The following is a 21905-nucleotide window of genomic DNA, read 5'->3' on the forward strand; positions in this document are numbered from 1 at the left end:
TAGAGGTAAATCAAATCCATGTGCCATGAACTCTGGAAGCTAAGGAGCAAGCACACACTCCACGAGCAAAGTTATATGAAAATTAATATAATATTGGCAAACACATTCTCCTGGTTACTCGGAGGTCATATATGGATTACACATAGAAATGAAATTGGCTGGAGGCTGTGGTTTGCCTTCTCCTAAAAACATAAATTGACATAAAGAGGATCCACTAGTGTGTGGTGCAGACAGTGCTTACTCAAGATTTTATTTTACTATTATAGATTTGTCTGCCCCTGTGCAGAAATTGAAATTGCAGATGAGGATGAAGATGTGCCCCTGATTGAATGAGGAAACAATCAGGTCACCGTGTTCTCCCTTAAACCTTTCTCTAACCACTAAGACGCTTTTCTGCAGAGCGAAAAAAAGAAAGACAGAATGCCTTTGTCTTTATCCTCCACAGTGGTCTTTGGGAAGCACAGTGGTTTTAGTGGTTCGGGGGGCATCTCTGCAAGTGCACAGCCCCATTTCACCCTGGAGCGGTGCAAAAGCTCCTGCCCAATAAAACAGGCTGCATCCCCAGGGCCCCTCCCTCAAGCCTCCAGTCAGCGCTTGTTTTTGCACCATTTATTTAGTGTGACACATCTCCAATTAAACTGTGGAGGCTGCTGCATTCCCCCCATAACTACCTCTTATACCTCCCCATAGACTTTCTGTCACACCGAGAGTATGAGTATGAAAGAGTGAAAAGGAGCGCTGGTTGGAGGGAGAGAGAGATCACATCTTGCCTGCCAGCTATGATCACAATGTCATTTTCTCCTCAGTGGTTAGGAGCCTCCTCTGAAAGGTGCCCTGAATTATAATTATCAAAATATTGAACAAGATAATCATCCCCTTTAAATGATGCTGCCGCTTCACTATTTCCCCGGCTGTACTTGTAGCTCTGTTTTTTTTGTCAGACATAAATGTATAAAGACTAGAGAGTCAACGACAAACATGTTCCCTAAAGGTTTGTCCCTGATTCCATATGCCTTGCGTGCATCATCTGAAATTTAAGAATCTTTCATCTGAGCTAAGAGTCTCCTTGCCACCTCTTCATCTTCCCACAACGGCCTCACACACGGTCGCAGGAGGAGTGACTTTGTCCGACCCCAATACCGTCTGCAGGAGCGCAGCTGAGGGCAGCAGCTGCCAGGGAGGACTGGTGGGGGAGCGCCCAAAACGCCAGCTCTGCCAAGCGCCCGGGCCAGAGGGAGGCCCAGTGGCAGCTGGGAAGGGTGGGGCAGCCAGCTGTGGAGCAGCAGGGTGGTGTGAGGTGACGGGGTAATGCCACTAAATCTTAGCAGGGGAACACAAATGTGAAGATGAAGTCTAAACATACAGGTAAGGTATACAGGTATGGAATGGGGGAGTTAAAATATTTTTTATTTCGTTGCAACACTTCTATACAGCATCGTTTCCACCATCTGCACCAACTCTGTGGCCCTCTTAACACCAAACAGATCTCTCCCATCACGTGCTTCGGCCACACATCTGTTGTACCATCTGCATAACTCCCCCCAAAGTGACAGGTAGTCCCTCTACCTCTCTGGAGGGAGCTTGAAAGGAAAGAGGGGGCGCGGAAGGTAATTTTGGGTTTAAATGTGCTCTGGACCTTTCTGGATGCATCTGGACGAAGCAGACACGCTGCTGAGCAGGGCAGGGTCATTATCAGCTGGAAACTTAAAACCACATAAAACAATTAGATCATACTGTCACATTATGACAGCGCCAATAGTGAGCATCTTGTTTATGATATGTGCCAGGAGGAATGCTTTTGCTCTTGCAAAAGAGTTCCTACCCTCTGAACCCTTTTCACATTTTCCTAACATTTCTTATAATTCATTAGGATTTTTTAAATGAAGAACATAGTTTTGAAGCGGTTTTTAAATGCTTTACAAAACAAAAGTGTGCCATGTATTCGTTCCCTCGACTCAGTACGTTACTTCATGATGCAATTACAACTGTATGTCTCTACCAGCTTTGCACATGCACATTGAAATGTTTGCAAAACAGCTCAAGCTCAGTCAGATTTGATAAGGAGCATCTGTCAGCTGTTCTTTTCAACCATTTCACTTTTTAAGTCTTGGCACACAGTTGGATTTAGATCTTGACTTTGACTGGGCCATTCTAACACATGAATATGCTTTGATCTCAACCTTTCATTTGTAGCTCTCCCTGTATGCTTAATGTCATCCTGCAGGAAGGTAAGCCTGTGCCACGGTCTCACAAGTTGTGCAGCCTCTAACTGGTTCTCTTCCAGTGTTGCCGTGTTTTTACCTCTATCCATCAGTTCTGACCTGCTTTCTTATCTCTGCTAGAGAAAAGCCTCCCCACAGCATGATGCTGCCACGTTCAGGATAGAGACAGTGTGTTTAGGGTGTTATGAACTGCAAAGCGCAGCGTGTAGGCCAAAAAAAGCTACATTTTGGTCTCATCTGACCAGAGCACCTTCTTCCACGTTTGCTGTGTCCCCAACATACCTTGTGGAAAACTTTACCTTTTAAGGCCTTCTTTGTAATATTTATCTTTTTAACAGTGCAGACTTGCAAAGGGTGCTATGAAGTTTACCTGACTAAATCGTGGTCTTTTGCTGCTCCACCAGAATTACGTCCTGGCTGCTCCTCTGATGAATGCTCTCCCTGTTTGGCTTGTCAGTTTAGTAAGTCAGCCATCTCTTGGTAAATTTGTAGTTTTTCCATAGTCTCAACACTTTCACTCTGCTTTAGACTTTCCCCACTTTTTTTGACCCACCTGCTGGGATACTTGTACTTCAGAACGCTGTTTGTTCACTAATAACACCTTCACAGAGCAGCTGTATTTATACCAAGATTAGATTATACACAGGATGGCTGTATCTACTATTAGCTGACTTCTGATGCAATTGATTGCACTGGATTTGATTCGGGGTGTCAGAGTAAAGGGGGACAGAACATTTTTGCACAACCCATTTCAGATTCATTTTTGTAAAATAGGTTGAAATGTCTTCCAGTTAATTGACACTTTGTGTTTGTCTATCATGTAAAATAAAATACAATTTCCCTTGAAATGTGAAAAAGTTCAAGAGTTATGAATACTATGGCAAACTAGTGTAATTAAATCACTAAAACAAGGTCATATGCTAAAAACTCCACGCACAAAAAATATATTAAAGATTCTTCCAATTTATTAGAATTTACAGTTCACATTGCAAAGACACATTATGTGACCTCCACTTGAATGGGGTGCAGAATGAAAAATATTAAAACAGCCATATAAACAATACCAGAGGAGTCAGTTCCTCGTCTTTACGCTGCTGTACATATGGGATCAATAAAATATGCACCATAATACAGATATCAAGCCAGTGATATAAAACTGCACAACCAGTCTTTACTGTGTTCAAGGAATCCACTTCAGGACATTATTTTCACATATTATGTTACATATCTGACAGTAACAATATTTATTATTCACACAAAACACTACTCGAACTACATCAACTCAGACGTTTCTTCAGACATGATTCCAGCATTTTCAACAGATTAAAACCGCTTGTTAAAATAAAAACTAAAGAAATCTTGTTGGGGCTTTCCCATTTACCACTTTGCAGACAAGCGATCCGATCCATTCTGAAAATTAGAAGAACTCCAGGGGAGAGTAACTTCCTATCTGCTACAAACAGTATAACCTCTCTGAGAACAACGGTTAAAGATGAAGGCCTTATTTTGTCAGGTACTGTGGTCCAACCCCCCCCCCCAAAAAAAACAAACTCAGTTATCACTTTAGTTTTTACGGGTTGTTTTACCCACATTGTTTTTTAAGGAAATTTTATGCATGGCATTTTTCATAAAATATTTATTTATACAGAGTCCATGTCACATACATAGCAGGTCTAATTTATTAGTTATACAATTTAACAAGAAATAAAGAAAAATTTATGGGATTCACTGTCGTTAAAGAGCATTAAAAAAAAAAAGACAGACACATACGCTTCTTAAAATAAACAACACAGGCTTAGTACTAGTTTTCAACGTCTTATACAAAGTTAGCTTGATCTAAAAAGCACAAAATAACAGTTTTTTTTACATTATCACATACATCGAGACATGTACCATTGGCCTAGCTGGAAGTTCGCCTGGTGCGTCTGCATCTTTTCACCTTCAAGCCCCCAAACAAGTCCCTACTGCAGGCGTTATTGCTTCTTGTGATTACAGAGTTGAAGGCAGGGAACTGATGCACCCAAACACACTGGAAATTTGACTTTTGTCATCACATTGCTCGCTCTGCAATGCTAAAGGATAAGGCAGTTCCATTTTTTTTTTTAAGGCATTGCCCCTACAGAGACACTGTAGCAAGGTCACTGACTTTGCCATAATCATGCCAATGAGCACGATCAACAGGGATACATTTTGCTGGAGAGGATAAAAGCCCAAAGAGGGGGGAAAATGCATCTTGTATTCATAAGCGTGTTTGTGTCCGGGAGGATCTGAGCTGAAACCATCATTAAAGTCTGCTTAGCAGTTGACCAAAGGTCAAAACTCAAGATCAAAGAGGAGTTGTGTAGGTAAACTGTGACCATTTCTCACTGCTGGTAATTTCCATACTGGCCCTGTAGAGTAAAATACGACAGACACATGTTACTAAACTTTTAAAAAACTCTCAGCATGTTGCAAACAAACATTTTAGGTTTCATTGATATTCTGTAAAACATGATTAGTGCCTGTCTGCACTGACTGGTGTTGACCAGCAGGTGGCAGCATTACATCACAATTTAAAAGCACTAAGCTCTGATTTAACATTTCAGGTTTGGGCACAAATATCACTTCTGAAATATAGGAGCCTACTTTTAAATGAGAAACTTCTGAGTTAACAGTTCTATTTAATGCATTTCTAGACAGGGGTCGAAATATGTGTTTGGAATTAATGGAAACTATGAATTTAAAGTTTGAAATAACAAATTCTAATTTTAGGGGTGTAACAGTACACATAACTCATGATTTGGGATGACTCTTAACCTTAAAAAAATACTTATTTTTGTCCAGAACAGAAAGGTTTAAAAATGCTTAAAATTTTTATTTATTTATGTTGATGCAACAAAAAATAATCAATTATCCCAGCCACAAAATGCTAGTGTTACCATCGCACAAACTACAAAAGTATGTAGCACCTTCCACAACTATTCCAACCCCTGGTTAAATGTATAAAAACAATAAAACACATTTTGCTTTTCTTTCAGTAGAATATGGGACACTGAAAACTACTTCAGTTCAGGCCAGATTTTCTTCATGTATAAGGTGTGGCAACATGTTGCATAGGGCCTGGTAAGTGTTCAGGTACCAAGCAGGGAACCTATGCGAATGACAAAATCTAGCCCCAGGTTTGTAGTTCAAAAAGAGCAGAATTAGATTATCAGGCAGACTGAACAAACAAAAAATATCTGACTGGCTTCGGACCATCACATGTACCGCTACACCCCTATGAAATCAATTAATTGTTGCAAATTAAAGTAGATTAAGGACACAGCCTTTGGTTGCAGACCGTTTTTCTGGACCTCATTGCTTACAGTTCGACCCCTGGTGGATAACAAAATACGTGTACAAAAAAAAAAAAAAAAAGAAGAAAAGAAAAGGAAGGGGGTATAAACTACAAAGAAAGACTGAAAGGGATAGAGGAGAGGCAGAAGAAACATAACAAATGCAAATTAAGGCTAGGTGGTCAAGTGTCTAGATTTAACGTTGAGGTCTTCACAGCAACCATTACCTTTGCTTCTTATAGAGCTAGTCAGGGGTTCAAATCCCCGCTTCTTTATTTCCTCATGTGCCCCTAAATGTTCAAAGATAAAGATATCAAAGTGCAGCTGTGGTCCCCACATAAGACCACAGGTAATACAGGGCAGCAAATCGATCCCCCTTCAAAACACTGCATCAAGTGGAAGGAAGAATCCTCTTTAAAGCCCTCATATGTCACTGAAATAGGATTCCACATAAGCCACAATACATAAGCAGGACTGAGAATAAAGAGTAAAAAGACACTAACACATAACATCCGATGGAAAGAACACATCTAGCCACCAAAAATGAAAACAGCATGCAAAACACACTACCTATTAACGTCTCCTAATTTCACTGATAATAATTTGGCATTAATATTAATAAGGAAAGCACTAGTCCTGATGTACAAACACGTCTCTGTGACCATCTGGTCCTTTGGCTATACTCACCTGGTCATAACCGTACGGGCGCTGCTGTTGGCCCTGTGGGGGTCCAGGCTGAGGGGGACGGTAGCCCCCGTACTGCTGTCCCTGACCCTGTGGGTAGTTGGGATATTGTCCTGGGCCACTCTGGGAGGGACCTGAAACAACCATTCAGAATAAATAGAAAATGAGATATGCTTGAACTCCGTTAGTTCACTGAAAAACCTCAAAAAAGCAATGTCAGCACAGATGTTTCATTTCCGACACCACGCAGATGCTCCTACCACAGTCACTTTTATATTGTTGTCGACAGAGTCGCCTAATATGTCTAAACGTTTAGGAGTGACATCCCAGCCAAACTCAAGAGTTTCTGCCCATTTTGATAAATTCAACTTAACTTTGAAGGCCATTACGGTTTAATTTTAGGATCGACATCAGGTATGAAAAATAGGTTAACCCAATTTAACGATCCTAATAACATACGTATATTGGTATTTTTCAGCTCTGGAATAGGAGTCTACTGTTTTGTTACCTAGCTAATACCTTTTAACAAAGTATACAGCTTGATTCATCACAATTATTAGCATGTGCATAATCCTTATTTTTTCAGTTATACCTCCTTAAAATGTACAGTCTCCCACGATCAGAGAGCTGGTAATGGACCTTTTAAGGTCTAAAATTGAAATGACTGAATGTCAGACTTTGTATGTCCCTGTTTTCGCAATTTTCAGCCGTTTTATCGCTATTGAATATCTTCCTGAAATCGTTCAGCCCCAGTATCAACAAATGTATTCATGTCTGTACTTGAAACCTATTTATTTAGGTTGCCTTCCTAATGCTCGACCCTGTAATGAACAAGCAAGTCAGGCAGTGGTCCACTAATGCAAGAAGACATTAATGAGATTTTGCTGGTCTTCATTAGAGAAGCAAGCTTCATTTAAAAGAAAAAATATATATATATATCATCTCATCAGCCTCTGCAACAAGCTCTGTAACTGCTGTGAAGGACTGAGGGTTGAAGTCAAATGAGGCCCACGCAGCATCGTTAGGCGCTCGTAATGCCTTATGCTGTTGTGTATAACCTTGTGGGGGCCTTCGAGAGCAGGCATGTGTATGTGCCAGATGAATCTCACCTCACAGCCTTTGCTTCTGTGCTAGCTCATTACTAAAATGAGCTTTGGCTACGATACAGGCCAAATGGTGGAAGGTTCCAGTAAAAAAAAAAAAAAAAAAAAAAAGTGATGAGGAAACATCCCTCAAGAGAATTAAGAACTAAAGTTGAATAGCAAAGGTTTCTAAACAGTGGATTTAATTCTTAAAGCACTGTGAACGTCATGATGTTGGCTAATCTAGTGAGGAATCGTGGGTCTATCTATACTACAGATATTGGAAATTTCTGTTTTAAAAAGAAATGCGATGCATTAAGAGTGCTACAATATATGAAAAAAACTTAAAAACTTCAAACAAATAAAACAGCTGTATGTTTAGGGTTGTTGTGCCGCCTGGAACTTAACCTCTGTCCCAGACTCACTCTAACAGGTATTCTGCCATGACTGCACTGTAATTAGCTCTCTCCAGCTTTCCTTTCCGGCTCAATATAAGCATTCCCACTGCATGACTTGTTTCACAGAGGAGACAGTGTGAGTTTTTCCACCACACATTTTGCATGTGGGCCAAAATGTTGTGTCCCTACATGGTGACAAAGTCCCAACAATAATTCATTTGGATTTATTTTTGCCACTTTATTCTTCCATAAAGGCGGATTCTCCCACCTGAGCTGAAGACGTCTCCATGGTTACCACGGGCCTTCTCGGCTGCTTCTCTGCTTATTGCTCTCCTTGCTTTATCTGTCAGCTCAGGTGGGCGGCCATGTCTGGGTAGGTTCGGAGTTGTGTCTCTTCTTATTTTCACATGATTGATTCAACAATGCTCCACAATATGTTCAAAGCTTGGGGTGTTGTTTTCTAACCATATCCTGCTTTAAACCTCTCTGTAACATTATCCCTGACCTATCTGGTGTGCTTCTCGGGTAATATTGCAGATTCCCATAACAATTTTCCAAGACACTCTGTTTGCATAGCGCAGCGAAATTTATCTTAATTACAGTTTCTTTCTAGGAGTAATGTAGATCAAACCAAAACAAGATTATTAATGAACGTCTATCTCTCCAAGGTTGTAAGGAATTAAATACAACAGTCAAACAAACTGAGCACTACGGGTAGGTGTGTGTTATTATTGGTTACTGCTTTTAGGAGTAGCGATCTTCTTTCCTAAGAGCAATTTGTTAGATTAGACCCTAAAAGAAAAGCAAACGTGATGCAAGATGCAGATTTTATTCCCGTCACCGAATAAAGTCTGAAAACATTTTTAAATCTATCTGTTTTCTTAATTTCAAACCCTTGATAAGAACACAGTTGGAGAAAAAAAAAATGTTCTTCAAGAGAACCAACAGCGCCTCATAGAGGACAAAGAAAAAGTGCAACTCACCATAACCCTGCTGCTGTGGTGGGTAGCCTTGTTGACCTGGGTACTGCTGTTGTGGAGGATAGCCCTGCTGCTGTGGGGGGCCTTGCTGGTATGCTTCTTGTTGCTGGCCATACTGTGCATTACCTTTAAGGAGAATATGGATTGTTAAATGTAATGTAAACATGTAGATATATATGATTCACAGAGTGGCTGCAAAAACAAAACAATACTGTCACCAAATGTAATTGAGGTCTCTATTAATGTTTAAATCTTATATGAAAGATGATTTGGTTTTTTTCTTAGATAATCTTACGACTACAGCATGAAATTCAAAGTAGATTTTTACATATTCTGTATAAAAAGAGATTTTTTTTTTTAATTCACAAGTTAACATGCACTAAGATAACTTTGCTGCTAATTTGAAAAAGCCTAGATGATAATTTTGTCATGGCTTTGCAAGCTTCTGATTGGGCTGTGGATGTATTTAAAGGCAACAGCTCAGATACAATATGGTGCATCTATTCTAACATCATCAAAAAACAAAAAGGAAAACAGCCAAGACATCAAGAAGGGAGTTTTGGACCTCAACAAGTCCAGTTCATCCATGGGAACAAATTCCCAGTGCCTGAAGGTGCCACATTTATCTTTTCAAAATGATATGTAGGTATAAACATCATAAAGAACATCCAACCATCACACTGTTTCAGGACTCGGGTTCTGGGTCCTAAAGATGAACGTGCTTAGGTGCGAAATGTGTTTATTAGCCCCAGAATAAAAATAAAAGACCTTAGCTGATATTGGTAAGAGAGAGACATTATCCACAGTGAACGAGTCCTGCATTGACATTGGCTGAAAGGCCACTCGGAGAGGAAGAAGCCATTACTCAAAAAGCATCACAGAGCAGTTCTGGAAATGCACTCAGGGACAAAGACCTTTATTTTCCTGCAATCTGATGAAACTAAAATGTTTGGCTCTAATAACTATTGGCAGTACTTCCCCTTAGTCTTAGGTTGCATTAAGCGAAATGTAAATTGGAGTTTTTGCCCATACAAGCTTCCATACAAGGGCACCAACCACCACGGTTGGTTCTGCTCCGTGCTCTCCAGCGTTATTTAGAAAATAAATTTGAAAAAATGAACTTGACTTTTGCAGGAAGGAGGGTGCGCCCCACCCTTCCAATAAAACTACCAGGAGGAACACTGACCTTTGTCTGTGTTCTCCCTCTCCCTGCACCTCGTGTGTGCGTCTGCAGGGCGCAGCCTTACATCAAGACTTAAATAAGCCTGAGAACACCATCCCAACTGTGGAGTGCAGCGGTGGCAGTATGTTTCTGCTTGAGCGTTTTGCAACAGCAGGGACTGGTGTACGCCACGAAATAAACATGAGGAAAAGAAGACTCCCTGGAATAACGGAAGCAACATCTCAAGACATCAGACAGGTCATGTCACTCCATGTTTTGGAAGAGGCCATCATAAAGCCCGGATGCCCAGGCCCACAGATATATGTGAGAAGAGCTGAAAAGGTGTGCATGACCAAGGCAGCCTACACACCCTGACTCCGTTACAGATGTTCTGTCAGAGGAAATGGGCCAAAATTAGGCAATCTTTTGTAAGAAGCTTGTTGAAGGAGACCCAAAGTGTTTGACTTAAGTTATACAGTTTAAAAGGCAATTCTACCAACCACTAAGGAAATGTATGTAAACTTCTTAATTTAGGTAAGGGAACCCAATTAAAAGGTAAATAAAAAAATTATTCGTATTATTCTGGTATTTGGTATTAGAACTAATTCTAACCGTCCTACGAATAGAAAAGTGAAAACTAATTTTAGCTCTTTGGAGTTGAGAGAAGCACATCGTGGCATCAGGTCAGATTTTGAACTGTGACATTTAGGAAGTTGTGTTTTAAATGATTAAAATAGCTATTTTATAAGAGGGTGAAAGATGTTTAAAAGATTGAAAGAAGAAGTCGGTCAGTAGAGGAGGAAAACAAAATCATGAAAAGTAAATGTTAACAAGACAAAGAGAAAGATGTTTATATTTTTGGTTTTCCGAGCATGATTGCTAGTGTTGAAATAACAACCCTTCACCCAACAAGCTGAAGAACACTAACAGTTTCAGATTTCTCAACAATAGCTGGCGGTTTGTAAGCTACAGCATTAAAAAGGTAGTGTGTCATGTAATTAAAGGCAAAAATAAATAATTTAACATAATTTCTGCCTAGGTCCTAAATTACTGATGAAAACAGCACCTATAATGAAGAAATTGTAAATGTCTGCTTAATTACAATCTCTTGTTCTGTGTTAATTCAGTGAACATCTTCTCCAAGTAACTGGAGGGTTCTCCTACCTTCTGAGGCTCCCTGTCCTGCGTGACTGTACTGGTCCCCATAGTAGTCTTCCTGCCCTGGGTACTGCTGGGGGGGTCCTACATACAACATACACACACGTAGATTCAAGGTGTTGTTGAATGCCTTGTATAAGGGGTAGAGTAACAAGGACGGGCTCTTTTGTTGCTTCTTCTTGCTGGACAGCTCTTTGTTGGCTGTGTCCTTGCTTTGTTAAAGGCTAAAAGCCTAAAGTTACACCCATTTCTCATCAGGACATTTTGAACTACAGTGAATGGAATAGATGAAACTGAGTGGAACAGTAGCAGGAAATGCAGGAGGAAGGGGTTATGGAGAAGAAAGACCACCTGCAACTTGGCCACCTAAGCGAGACATTGAGAGGTATACCTTGCTGTGGGGGTCTGTAGGGTGGCATCGGCCTCTGTCCCATGACATGGTTCCCTTGATTGACCTGGCCCATAATACCCATTGGGTTCTGTTGTCCTTGGTAGTGTTGTCCGCCACCACCAGGAGGCATGTTGTACTGCTGCGATGGAGGCTGTTGATGCATCATGGGGCCTGTAGTACACAGATAACACATAAAGCAGTAGAAGCATTACATTCAAGTGCTTCATTCATCAACTTTTACATTTTGCTGTGTGACACAACACCACAAAGTGGTATATTATTATGTAGTACAAAGAAAACTTTTAGCAATAAACTATCAGAAAAGTGTTTTGTGCACTTCTACATAGCCAACCTGAGTGAATACTTTGTAGAACCACCCTTTGCTGTAATTACAGCTGCAAGTCTGTTGAGGTATGTTCCTACCAGCTCTGCACTTCTGGAGAGTCGTTGGAAAATAGCTCAACCTCAGACAGATTAGGTGGGGAGAATCTATGAACATCAACTTGCCCCAAATTCTCAACTGGGGATAACATAAGAATGTGCTTTTATTTTAACTACCCCGTTGTAGCTCTGACTGTGTGTGTAAAGTTATGGATGGAGAACCTCTGCTTGTGCTGTTTGAAGCAGGTCTTTCTTTCCATTAACTCTGACAAATGCCCCTGTGCCTGATGAAGAAATCATCCCCAAAGCATGATACTGCCACTACCATGCCACACCGTGGGAATGATGTTATCAAGGAGATGTGCAGTGTTAGTTTTATTATGCTGTTTGTTCACTAATGTTCCCAAGCAAACCCTTGACTCCTTCACAGGAGTCTATTTTCCACTTAAGCGAGTTCTGAAGCCAGTTGGTTCCATGGGATTTCATTTAGTGGTATTAGACTAAAAGAGGCCGAGTACAAATGCCCGCCACACTTTTCAGAGTCCTTTATTATAAAATGTTTTTGAAAATGATGTATCATTTCCTTTTATTTCACAGTGATGCACCAATAGTGTTGGCCTATCACATAAAATCCCCCAACAAAATACATTTAGGTTTGGGGTTCTACCATGATAAAATGTTCAACAAGTATGAATACTTTCACAAGGCACTGAATGTGTCTTATAGTAAACACCAATGAGAGTGATAAAGTGTTTTAAATCAATACAACCAAAAGAAAAACATGCAAATGCGTCCTCTTACCTTGATTGGGTTGCATGTTCATGTTTGGTCGAGGGCCGTAGCTTCCCATTGGTTGGCCTTGGGTCATGTTCATCTGGCTCTGAGCCGGCATGCCCTGCGAAGAGGGGACTGCATGATTGTAAACGCCCATAGAGCCATGGCTACTGGGGGGCATGTTCATGGAGCTGCTGGGCATGTTTGGAGGCTGGTTGGGACCTGGACCAGGACCTTGCATGGGCATATGATTAGGCCCTGGGAAACAGAACAGAATATGCACAAACCAAAAGATAAATCACAGCAACTTGTTATACTCCAAAGTGATATTTAGCACCAGCCTTTCCAGGCAATGAATTTTGCAAATTATTGTATTATTAAAAAAATAGAATCATTTAATTTGTCACTTACAATTTAAGTTTAGTTTAATTGTGATAATTGCATGGCTATATTTTTAACATTCTAATGTCAACAAGAGGTGCACTTCAAGTTACCCTTCAGGCTTAATGAGGTAGCCAAGCTTGCACTCGGTTTTGCACTCCGTCAGCCAAACATTATTTTGCATTTTGAGGCTCGAAAAAAGGATTTTGGCAGATGTAAACGCAACGTATCATGATTTAAATTGTGACTTTTTTTCATTCGATTTGCTTCCTTAGTCTAATATAAACTTATTCTACAAGCTTCTACAGAAAACAATTTTTACTTTGTCAGATCATTAGGAAGCAGAAGACCTTACAATATTGTATGGAAGTAAATGTGATTCCGTTTATATATGATAACATGTACAGCTTTGGAAATACTTAATGGGTGTTACACAGATCAGTTGCTTAAGAAGGGTGACCCACCTCCCCATAACAGGGTTAGAAACAATGCATCTATAAAGGGATGTGTTTCAATAAAAAATGACAAGAACAAAAAAACGGAGATCACATCATAGACCACCACAGCAGCCCGAATGGGTGACATCATCCTTCAGCAGAACGGCCTCCCTCACAGTGCTGTGGTGTTGCCAGGCAACTCAGAGTGAGACAGAAACTGTGGAAGGAGAAAGAGAAAGGCAAGAAAGAGGGGGTACCGAGACGAGGGGCACTTACCAGGCATCTGTCCATTCATCTGGTTCTGCATATGGGGGGCTGGAGGGCCACCGCTCACCATACCCTCAGAGGGCATGTTGTGACCGTGAGGGGGCTGGGGAGAGGGTCCGCTCTGGTTCATGCCACCAGGGCCCATGGGCATGTTTTGAGTGGGTGGCTGTAGGTGTATACCACAAACACACACATTAGCTGTCTGAAAAAATAATCATACCTGTGTCTTTGGGAGAGAAAATAAAATAAAGAGCTGGTAAAGTGGTTTCACTTTTCATTTTTATCTGTAACTAATGGAATTAATCAAGAATGACAGGAATAAAAATGTAAAAACCATGGATTTTTGTCTTGAAATACTTCCCTATAAAGAGCAGACAATCCTTACAAAAATGGCAACTTTAATATACTGTATATTCGAATGTATTTGTAAACGGATTTAAATGAACAAGCTTGTACTACATGTGTATAAAAAAAAATGGTAGCTATATTACCGATGACTGCAACGTAGCTACAAATACAATACATAGATTCAAAACTCACAAAAGAATAATTAAAAGAAAAAAATAGGAGACACTGAAATATTTTAGTCAGAATCAGGATTTCTTTTGTGCAAATCGCACCAGTCAAGATGGAAACATATTAAACGATATTTTTTTCTCATAACCTCGGTCACATTATTGAGGTCATTTCTTACCTGAAATAAACAGGTGATAAAAAATGTAAAACGGGCTGTTGGTTACAACCAGATATTTTACAATACAACAGCAACTTCATGTTTATGAATAAAATACAAAAAAATAATAAACGAATACTTCAATAATTGTAGTTAAAAATACAACATACTGTATAATAAATAAATGCATTTCAAAATGGTATTTAAATGACACAAATTGTTTATTACTGATAGGGGAACTCAACAGTGAGACATTAACTCAATATAACAACATTAGATTACATAAAATCATAGTTATACAAAAGAAAGTCACTGAAAACAATCAGCCAGGACCAATACTCACAGCAGGTAGTAGAGACTGTACGTTCTGATTGGAGTCTGCTATCGTAGCCAGATACACTAAATTTCTGTGCAGCATCTGCTGATAACTGGTAGATTGAGAGTAATTAATGTTTTAGATTTAATTAACTGAACTGTGCAGAAGAGCCTAAACCTGGAAAACTTACTGTGAACATTCTGCTGTTTTGCCCTTACTCTGGAAGTCCATTATACACTGGATCAGCTGGTTGTTTTCATCAAGTAGCTGGAAAAGCAAATGGAAACAATGTGATTTCTATGTTACTTCTCACTATTTTAAGACGAAATAAAATAATAAGAATTGAGAGTCTTATCCCGTTTGATTTGTGTTTTCTGGCGTTTGTTCTGCAGTAATCTGAAGACAAATAGGTGTTTTTGTGAAAATGTAAGCGTGCGTTTCTTGCTAACAAAGACGTGTCTCGCAGGCTAGCTGTTCATTGCTAACAAAACCAAGGGCCTTCTTTCATCTAACGCACAGTTTCCCATTAGCACGACAAGTTAACTTCGGTTTCCCCGCGTACACACATCGGCCTGCTTCCAGGGTAGTTTCATATTCACCGCGCTTTGATCGAGTAACAGTGTTACCGATCTGCCCACAGTTGGAGCTCGATGGGCGCCGCTACCACGTACAACCCCAACAGCTAGTAGCAGCGTCTCCAACCATAGCCTCCATAATGCTCCGCGGGAAGAAGAAGAAAAAAGAAAAAAAAGAAACGGATGAATTACCTTTTGTATTCCAGCGGGTGTTATATCACCCTTTCGTTGTCTATGAGGTGCAAAAGCCACCGACATGGTGATAAAAAGTACAAATGAAGGCGAGCTACAGCATAAAAAGTCTCCCAGTGGGCTAACACACAGGACAAATCGGTAAAAACTCTGGTCACACAGCGCTCAATACGGCGCAATTTCGTAATGCAGCGGTCCGTTTTGGGGGACGGGATATTTGAACACATTTCTGATTCTCATCCTTTGTTTTGATGTTGCAGTAATTAAAAAAAAAATCTGATTAGTTGTAGATAAATTCTAATATTTTAAATACTTGAATATCTTTGCCAAAAATAACCTTTTTTGGCTAAATCTAATTAAAGTCCCCCTTCATCGTTAAGTGGAACAGTCTACATTTAAAGGATCAGAAAAAAAACAAAGTATTCCAAACCAAGTTAATTTAGTTTTTGTTATAATTTTTTAACTTTACCTATTTGTTTCCCAAAAAATAGTATTTCAAGGAGAAGTTTGAAACCCTTTCATCTGGATCTTCTGATGTAGATTTTTTTAAACAATAATAATTAATAATAATAATAATGACATTATTATTAGTAATATTATCTGATTGCTGAGAGTCTTGTATTAATGTATGTTAGAGTCTGACCTTATATGCTATATACGAGATGTAAAACCACATAAAGATATGTAGACACATCCTTACTCCAGATAAAAACTATATGAAATACTAGAGCTATGTGCTGCAAGAGTCCACATAGTCACACAGCTTGACCTAAACTGAACTTGGAACAGAACTTTGTTCCGCGTTTTTGTAGGTTTTAATGAAAAAAATACCACACATAAAATTACGGTGTCGCTGACGTACGAACCGGACACTCACGCTGCCTTGCCATTTTTGTATCCGTAGTTCATAGGTGATGCGCATGCGTGGTTTCAACGTCCCACTTGAGCTGGTCTGTGCTAACTAGCTGAATCACTAGGTTGAGCTTTTCTCCTTTTCGCCTCTTCCAGCTTGTCTTGCAGCGCAATGGCGGCAAGATATGACAGAGCAATCACAGTCTTTTCCCCCGATGGTCATCTCTTTCAAGTAGAGTATGCACAAGAAGCTGTAAAGAAAGGTTCCACTGCGGTAAGTGTTCAAATTGAATTGACGCTAAAGCTAACGTGGTCGGCGTCTGTTAGCCAACAATCTAGCCGCTACCAAACACTAGCTAATTGTTCAGTAGTATAATTTATTCAAATCGTCTGTTGTATTCTGGACTTTAATGCGGCCAAATGTTGTTGCCGGACTGCAGATCTTTTAATCGCACTAGTTATTCGGTAGAGACGATGTTAATACAGATGAAAATCACCATCATTAGCATTTTGTCGCTGTGTCACTCACAGCACTTTCGGTTTTGATGTGATTTTAATTAATGAAACGCTGGGAGGAATGGCGATTTAAAAACTTGTTGGCATTAAACTAAAGAAGTTATTGCGTTTATTTTTGCTTGTATTCTATATTATAACAAGTTTTTAGAATAGGAATGTCTTTTTTTTCTTGTTTAAATTTACGCTATGCTAGAACAGGAGTTGGGGGTTCTTACTGGTTTAAAAATTTAAATATTGACCAGTTGGTTATTGTTATCACTTACAATTAAGACAACGTTTTATTTTTAAATCCAGAGTATTGCAACAAAACAGATTTTTACATGCTCTTTATCATAAACCTTCAAGATTTTACATATTGAGTGTGCAAGAAAGGGTCATTAGTGAAGAGTCCACTTATTTGTTTGCTTTGTTTACACCAAGTATGAACAAACTGAGCAGTTGTAATTACAGCACTGAGAATGACTACAACCTATGAAACAATGTAGCTAATTGACTGCTACATGAAATGTAGTTACGTTAAAACATTTCTCTGCATTTGTATAGAAACCTTTGCAAAAATGACATAATAGAGAGTATATGGTTGGATGTAATATAGAGATGCAGATATGAAAAGGTCAGAGATTGGAATCAGATGTCTTTTTTCCCCCTAGACTGATTGGTTGGTCAAGTACAGAAAGAAAAAAAAATCTGGTTTTTATTGCCTTTTAATTAAATGCTTCAAAACTAAGATATCCCACCAATTTTAGTCTGTTAAATGCATCAATCCACAGCATGTACTTTGATACTTGTTTGCTATAAATGGAGAACATCTTATGATTCCTTTCTGACGGGGTTAAAATTGAGACCTCTGTGAAAGAACCTGCAGCACAGTTTTCCCTTTCAGTTGTAGTCCTGTTAAATTAAAATTGAAATCTGTCAAATTAGGAAAGGGGAAAAACCAGCCTCAAAAAGTTTCATCATTGCAACATAAGCTGATGAGGTTGCTCATCGTTGCCTTATGCTTTGCTCCTGTTTTTTTTTTTTTTTTAACCATGTAAAAAAAAAAAAACTTGAGTAGCTGCACTGTACGCTTTTTTCTCATTGAAGCCTTGCCACTTAGTCTAAATTTTACAGGCTATTTGTTATGACTTCCTCACTGAAAAAAGCCCAGTCTTTAAAGGCAGTTGAATGCTGTTCACGAGTAAGCGCATCACCTGTGAACACCTAGATTTAAAATATTTGGCGTTGCTAAAATATTCAGGAATAAACTGATGTTTTGTCTCGGTTCTTGTGCTCAGGTTGGAATCAGAGGTAAAGATATTGTTGTTCTTGGTGTGGAGAAGAAATCTGTTGCAAAGCTGCAGGAAGAAAGGACTGTCCGCAAGATCTGCGCACTGGACGAGCATGTCTGCATGGCATTCGCGGGTACCTCAGAAATCTTTTTCTTTTTTTTTTCCTCCAACATATACATAATGCGTCTTAGCTTGATAAATACCGTAGTTAATCAGGTGAAAATCAGCGCACTATATTAATACCTGCCTCTTTAATTTCCCGTACATGTTTCCTTGCTTTAGCTGTTTGACTTCTTGGTTTGTTTTTAAGGTCTGACGGCAGATGCCCGTATTGTGATAAACAGAGCTCGGGTTGAGTGCCAGAGCCACAGGCTAACAGTCGAGGATCCTGTCACAGTGGAATATATCACAAGATACATTGCGACACTGAAACAGGTATTTCACTTTCTTATTATAATTTTTCTTTGTACTGATGCTTATTTTTTAAGTATCTATAGCCTGGAAACTTTAGAGGGCAACAACTATTTCTGTTTGAACTCCTCTCCCACTATGATTATGTTTAATTATAATAAATATTCTCCTCCCGTTTTCTTTTTTAGCGTTATACTCAAAGCAATGGGCGCAGGCCGTTTGGAATCTCTGCGTTAATCGTTGGCTTCGACTATGATGGAACCCCAAGACTGTACCAGACGGATCCATCAGGGACGTACCACGCCTGGAAGGTCAGTATGTTGTTTTTTTTTTATGTTCTTTACAAGGTTCTCTTTGCTTGTTTGACGAGTCTAAAAATGACTACCATTGATTGTTCTGTACAAATTTGCGGAAAAAATATTCAGGCAAATGCAATCGGCCGCAGTGCAAAAACAGTGAGGGAGTTCTTGGAGAAGAATTACACAGAAGAATCCATCACTGGAGATAATGAGGCCATCAAGTTGGCTATCAAAGCGTTGCTTGAGGTAAGGACATATTAAAGCTTCGGTTCCGCTTGTTTTACTTAAGACAATTTCTCATCATTAATTATAGTAAAAATATATAAATACTGAAATATTTTACTGATACGCAGAATGTTCTTTTTATCTCCCTACTGAGCATTTCCGAAACAAAAATGTGTCTGTGAAAAATTAACCCGAAATATAATTCATAAAAATGATTTTTTTGGGAGCTATAAAAGAAAATCTAGTATAGAAAGTTTGTAGACATTAGTCCTGCTTTGATTGACCTAAACATACAGTTCTGAATTTAAAGTATGACCTTTACATTGATTTTATATGATAAATGGTTCAAAACTAATAAAAAAAGGGTCTATTTTACTTTCTTCCCTCTAGACCTTCCAATAGAGCTGCACAATATATCCAGTCCCAGTATCAGTTTTTGCAATACTGCAATTGCAAAGGACTGCTTGTATGATATATTGGGTAGGATATTATATTTAAAGTGTTGGACAATTACACTACGCATGTAAATATCATTATCTATATCACAATTTTTAGCAATGGTGTTGCAATTTAATATTTTCACGATGGCATGCAGCCCTACCTCCCAAGATTAAGGTTTTCGACTGGACCTGTGGTTCTTAAACCTGGTCTGATTTTAGATGCTAATGGAAAGCATCACGGCAACTATTTTCAGAATTTTTACAAACAAAATATAGGTTTCACAGATCATTTACTGTCCTTTTTTTATTCACTGTGTTTTTCATATTTGATAAGTCTACTTTATTACATGCAAATTATCTATCAATCCATTGATTTTGAAATGGAGCAACATAGTCATTTCTTGATTTCTGAAACATATAAATAAAACTCGGTAAATGTTTTATTCTCAAAACACCAACAAGTTGAATCTGGAAATGTAAGGAATTAAAAGTGGAAAATTCATAGGAACTATGGAAATATACTTGCATCTGCCATTCAGTAAGACTGAAAACAGTGCTGACCGGACCAAAACATTTTAACTATTCAGATAGTACTTATTTTTAAACAATTTGAACATAATTGCATCCCTTTTCTGTAAATGGATATAATTTTTGACAAATTGCTTATTATCCTTTAATTGATTACAGGTTGTCCAGTCAGGAGGAAAGAATATTGAACTTGCTGTTATTAGACGAAATCAGCCACTCAAGGTATGCCATAAACTGAACCTGGGAAATATATATTGGGTGTTGTTTTTTTTTACTTTTGTATAAGCTAATTATTGTTTTTCTGTGTATTTATAGATCTTGGAATCCAAGGAAATTGAGAACCTGGTGGCCGAGATAGAGAAGGAAAAGGAGGAGGAGGCAGAGAAGAAAAAGCAGAAAAAATCCACTTAAAGCCGTTGACATATTCTTGGGTTTATTGCACCTGCATTACAATAGTATCTTTGGATTCCAGATATTAGTTTAAGATATTTTACTCCTTTGTTTCTTGTACTGAGATAAATCATAACTTGAGAGCTGCTGATACTGTTTAAACATTTTCTAACATTTCTGGGTGATGCGGTGAAGAGAGAACAACTTCCTAATATTTTAGGCTGTCCAGATGACAAAGTTTGGAGGCACCTATAAATGCAAACTCAGTGGATTTATCCACAACTAAGTGCTACTGTGTATGTTCAGATGTGCTGTTCTCAAGTTAGGATTTAGATCTTTTGCCATGCTTTGGAGAATTTTCTCTCAACATTAAAAAAATGCTCAAATGTTGCAGATTCATAAATGTTGAATAAATTCTACATGACATCCAAAACCATAATGGAAACCAAATAATCAATAAAAGTGGATTTTTAAAAATTTTTTTTCTAAGTTATTCCCAGTGAGGTGCTTTTGTTACATGTCTTCATGAGTTGTGTTGATGTGTAACTCTGAGTAACATTATAATTAGGCATTTTAACACTAACGTGCTGTCTAACAACGAGTGAAGTGAAAACTTCAAAAATAGAATAAACCTCACTGTCCTGCAAGGCAAGTACTGTGATAAAGAGACAACTAACTGCAGTATAGTGCGGGGATAAAGTGTTTTCCATCTATCAGCCTTCTGTCACACAGAGCTGAAAATAGTGTGGGCTTGATAGCTTCGTAAAGAGCTCACCTTTCCCTCAGTCGTTTAAAACAAATTAGTGGTAGTGAATGAAGGGTATAATGGTAGCCTGACAAGACGGCCCCCCCCCCTTTTTTTTTTCTTTTTTTTTTAAGCCTCTGCTTTTTTTTTTATTATTTCACCCTAAATTCGCTTATCAAGCAACCACTGCTCTGAATTCTCAACGACACAATTATGGCCAGCGGTGTGGTTGGGATGCTTAATGGGATCCTGGCCTCAGACCCCAGTGGGAACTTTCAGTGACTTTAATCTGGAGCCCTTTGAAAAGTTGTGCCGTGCTGCGCTGAAGAGCCCCGGGGGTTCCCTCTGACTCCTACCAAAGACATAATGGTGAATGCTAAAGTCCTTCATTTAGAGTCATCTTCCCCGAGCCAGGATTTCCTGAGTGGCTGCCTTAACTACGACAACTGCACTTGCTGTCTTGTTTGGGAGTGGTTGGAGGTTAATTTTCGCGCTGATAATATGGATCAGTTTGGCTTCTGTTCCCAGCCATGCATTCATAAATTCCTATGACAATGTTAATTAGTTTTGTGCAAATTTATAACAGGAATTGCATTAATTCACTAATTGCCCATCCCTATTTTGCTGGGTTTTTTTGTAATTATGTTCACCCACTATTTTGGAGGGAATGAATGGCCAAGTAGGCTGTAGGTAATGTATGATTAGCTTCATCCTGTGTAATCCTCTTGCTACAGAAGTCATCTGATCCATACAGTCAATAAACCAAGGGCAGCGCATTCTTTGCTGCTGCTAAGATTTAGTCCTTTCAACTGCTTATAGAGAGTTTTTATTTCTTTCCCTT

General features: G+C 39.0%; 2 protein-coding genes across 5 annotated transcripts; one reads left to right on the top strand and one right to left on the bottom strand.

Annotated features, from left to right (window-relative positions):
• Nucleotides 1–3169: 3169 nt before the first annotated feature.
• Nucleotides 3170–15563, bottom strand: ss18 (SS18 subunit of BAF chromatin remodeling complex). 4 transcript variants are annotated; one of them, XM_047368859.1, is made up of 11 exons: nucleotides 15388–15563; nucleotides 14811–14887; nucleotides 14648–14732; nucleotides 13641–13797; nucleotides 12574–12804; nucleotides 11392–11562; nucleotides 11007–11084; nucleotides 8684–8806; nucleotides 6224–6354; nucleotides 5764–5826; nucleotides 3170–4612 (listed from the first exon to the last, which is right to left on the bottom strand). In XM_047368859.1, exons 1-10 carry the CDS (start codon nucleotides 15451–15453, stop codon nucleotides 5809–5811), a joined length of 1137 nt encoding a protein of 378 aa, XP_047224815.1. In that variant the 5' UTR covers nucleotides 15454–15563; the 3' UTR covers nucleotides 3170–4612; nucleotides 5764–5808. The 4 variants fall into 4 exon arrangements, with proteins under 4 accessions (XP_047224815.1, XP_047224814.1, XP_047224816.1 ...); XM_047368858.1 differs by lacking the exon at nucleotides 5764–5826; XM_047368860.1 differs by lacking the exons at nucleotides 5764–5826; nucleotides 15388–15563 and adding an exon at nucleotides 15187–15320.
• A 737-nt stretch (nucleotides 15564–16300) lies between these two features.
• psma8 (proteasome 20S subunit alpha 8) lies at nucleotides 16301–20796 on the top strand. Its single transcript, XM_047367353.1, has 7 exons — nucleotides 16301–16513; nucleotides 18033–18159; nucleotides 18337–18461; nucleotides 18626–18748; nucleotides 18863–18982; nucleotides 20089–20151; nucleotides 20245–20796. Exons 1-7 carry the CDS (start codon nucleotides 16412–16414, stop codon nucleotides 20338–20340), a joined length of 756 nt encoding a protein of 251 aa, XP_047223309.1. The 5' UTR covers nucleotides 16301–16411; the 3' UTR covers nucleotides 20341–20796.
• The last annotated feature ends 1109 nt before the right edge of the window (nucleotides 20797–21905 follow it).

The sequence above is a fragment of the Girardinichthys multiradiatus genome, chromosome 6, assembly GCF_021462225.1.
Source record: "Girardinichthys multiradiatus isolate DD_20200921_A chromosome 6, DD_fGirMul_XY1, whole genome shotgun sequence".
Lineage (NCBI taxonomy): Eukaryota > Metazoa > Chordata > Actinopteri > Cyprinodontiformes > Goodeidae > Girardinichthys > Girardinichthys multiradiatus.

Bases quoted from the DNA above. Each gene is read 5' to 3' on its own strand.
- ss18 (XM_047368858.1), bottom strand. From the start codon at position 15,453: ATGTCGGTGGCTTTTGCACCTCATAGACAACGAAAGGGTGATATAACA. The intron at 11,085-11,391 runs GTATACCTCTCA...TGTTGTATGTAG, and splicing joins CTACAGACCCCCACAGCAAG to GACCCCCCCAGCAGTACCCA. The intron at 4,613-6,223 runs GTGAGTATAGCC...TTTACTCTACAG, and splicing joins GCCCGTACGGTTATGACCAG to GGCCAGTATGGAAATTACCA.
- psma8 (XM_047367353.1), top strand. From the start codon at position 16,412: ATGGCGGCAAGATATGACAGAGCAATCACAGTCTTTTCCCCCGATGGT. The intron at 18,749-18,862 runs GTCAGTATGTTG...AAAAATATTCAG, and splicing joins GGACGTACCACGCCTGGAAG to GCAAATGCAATCGGCCGCAG. The intron at 20,152-20,244 runs GTATGCCATAAA...GTGTATTTATAG, and splicing joins GACGAAATCAGCCACTCAAG to ATCTTGGAATCCAAGGAAAT.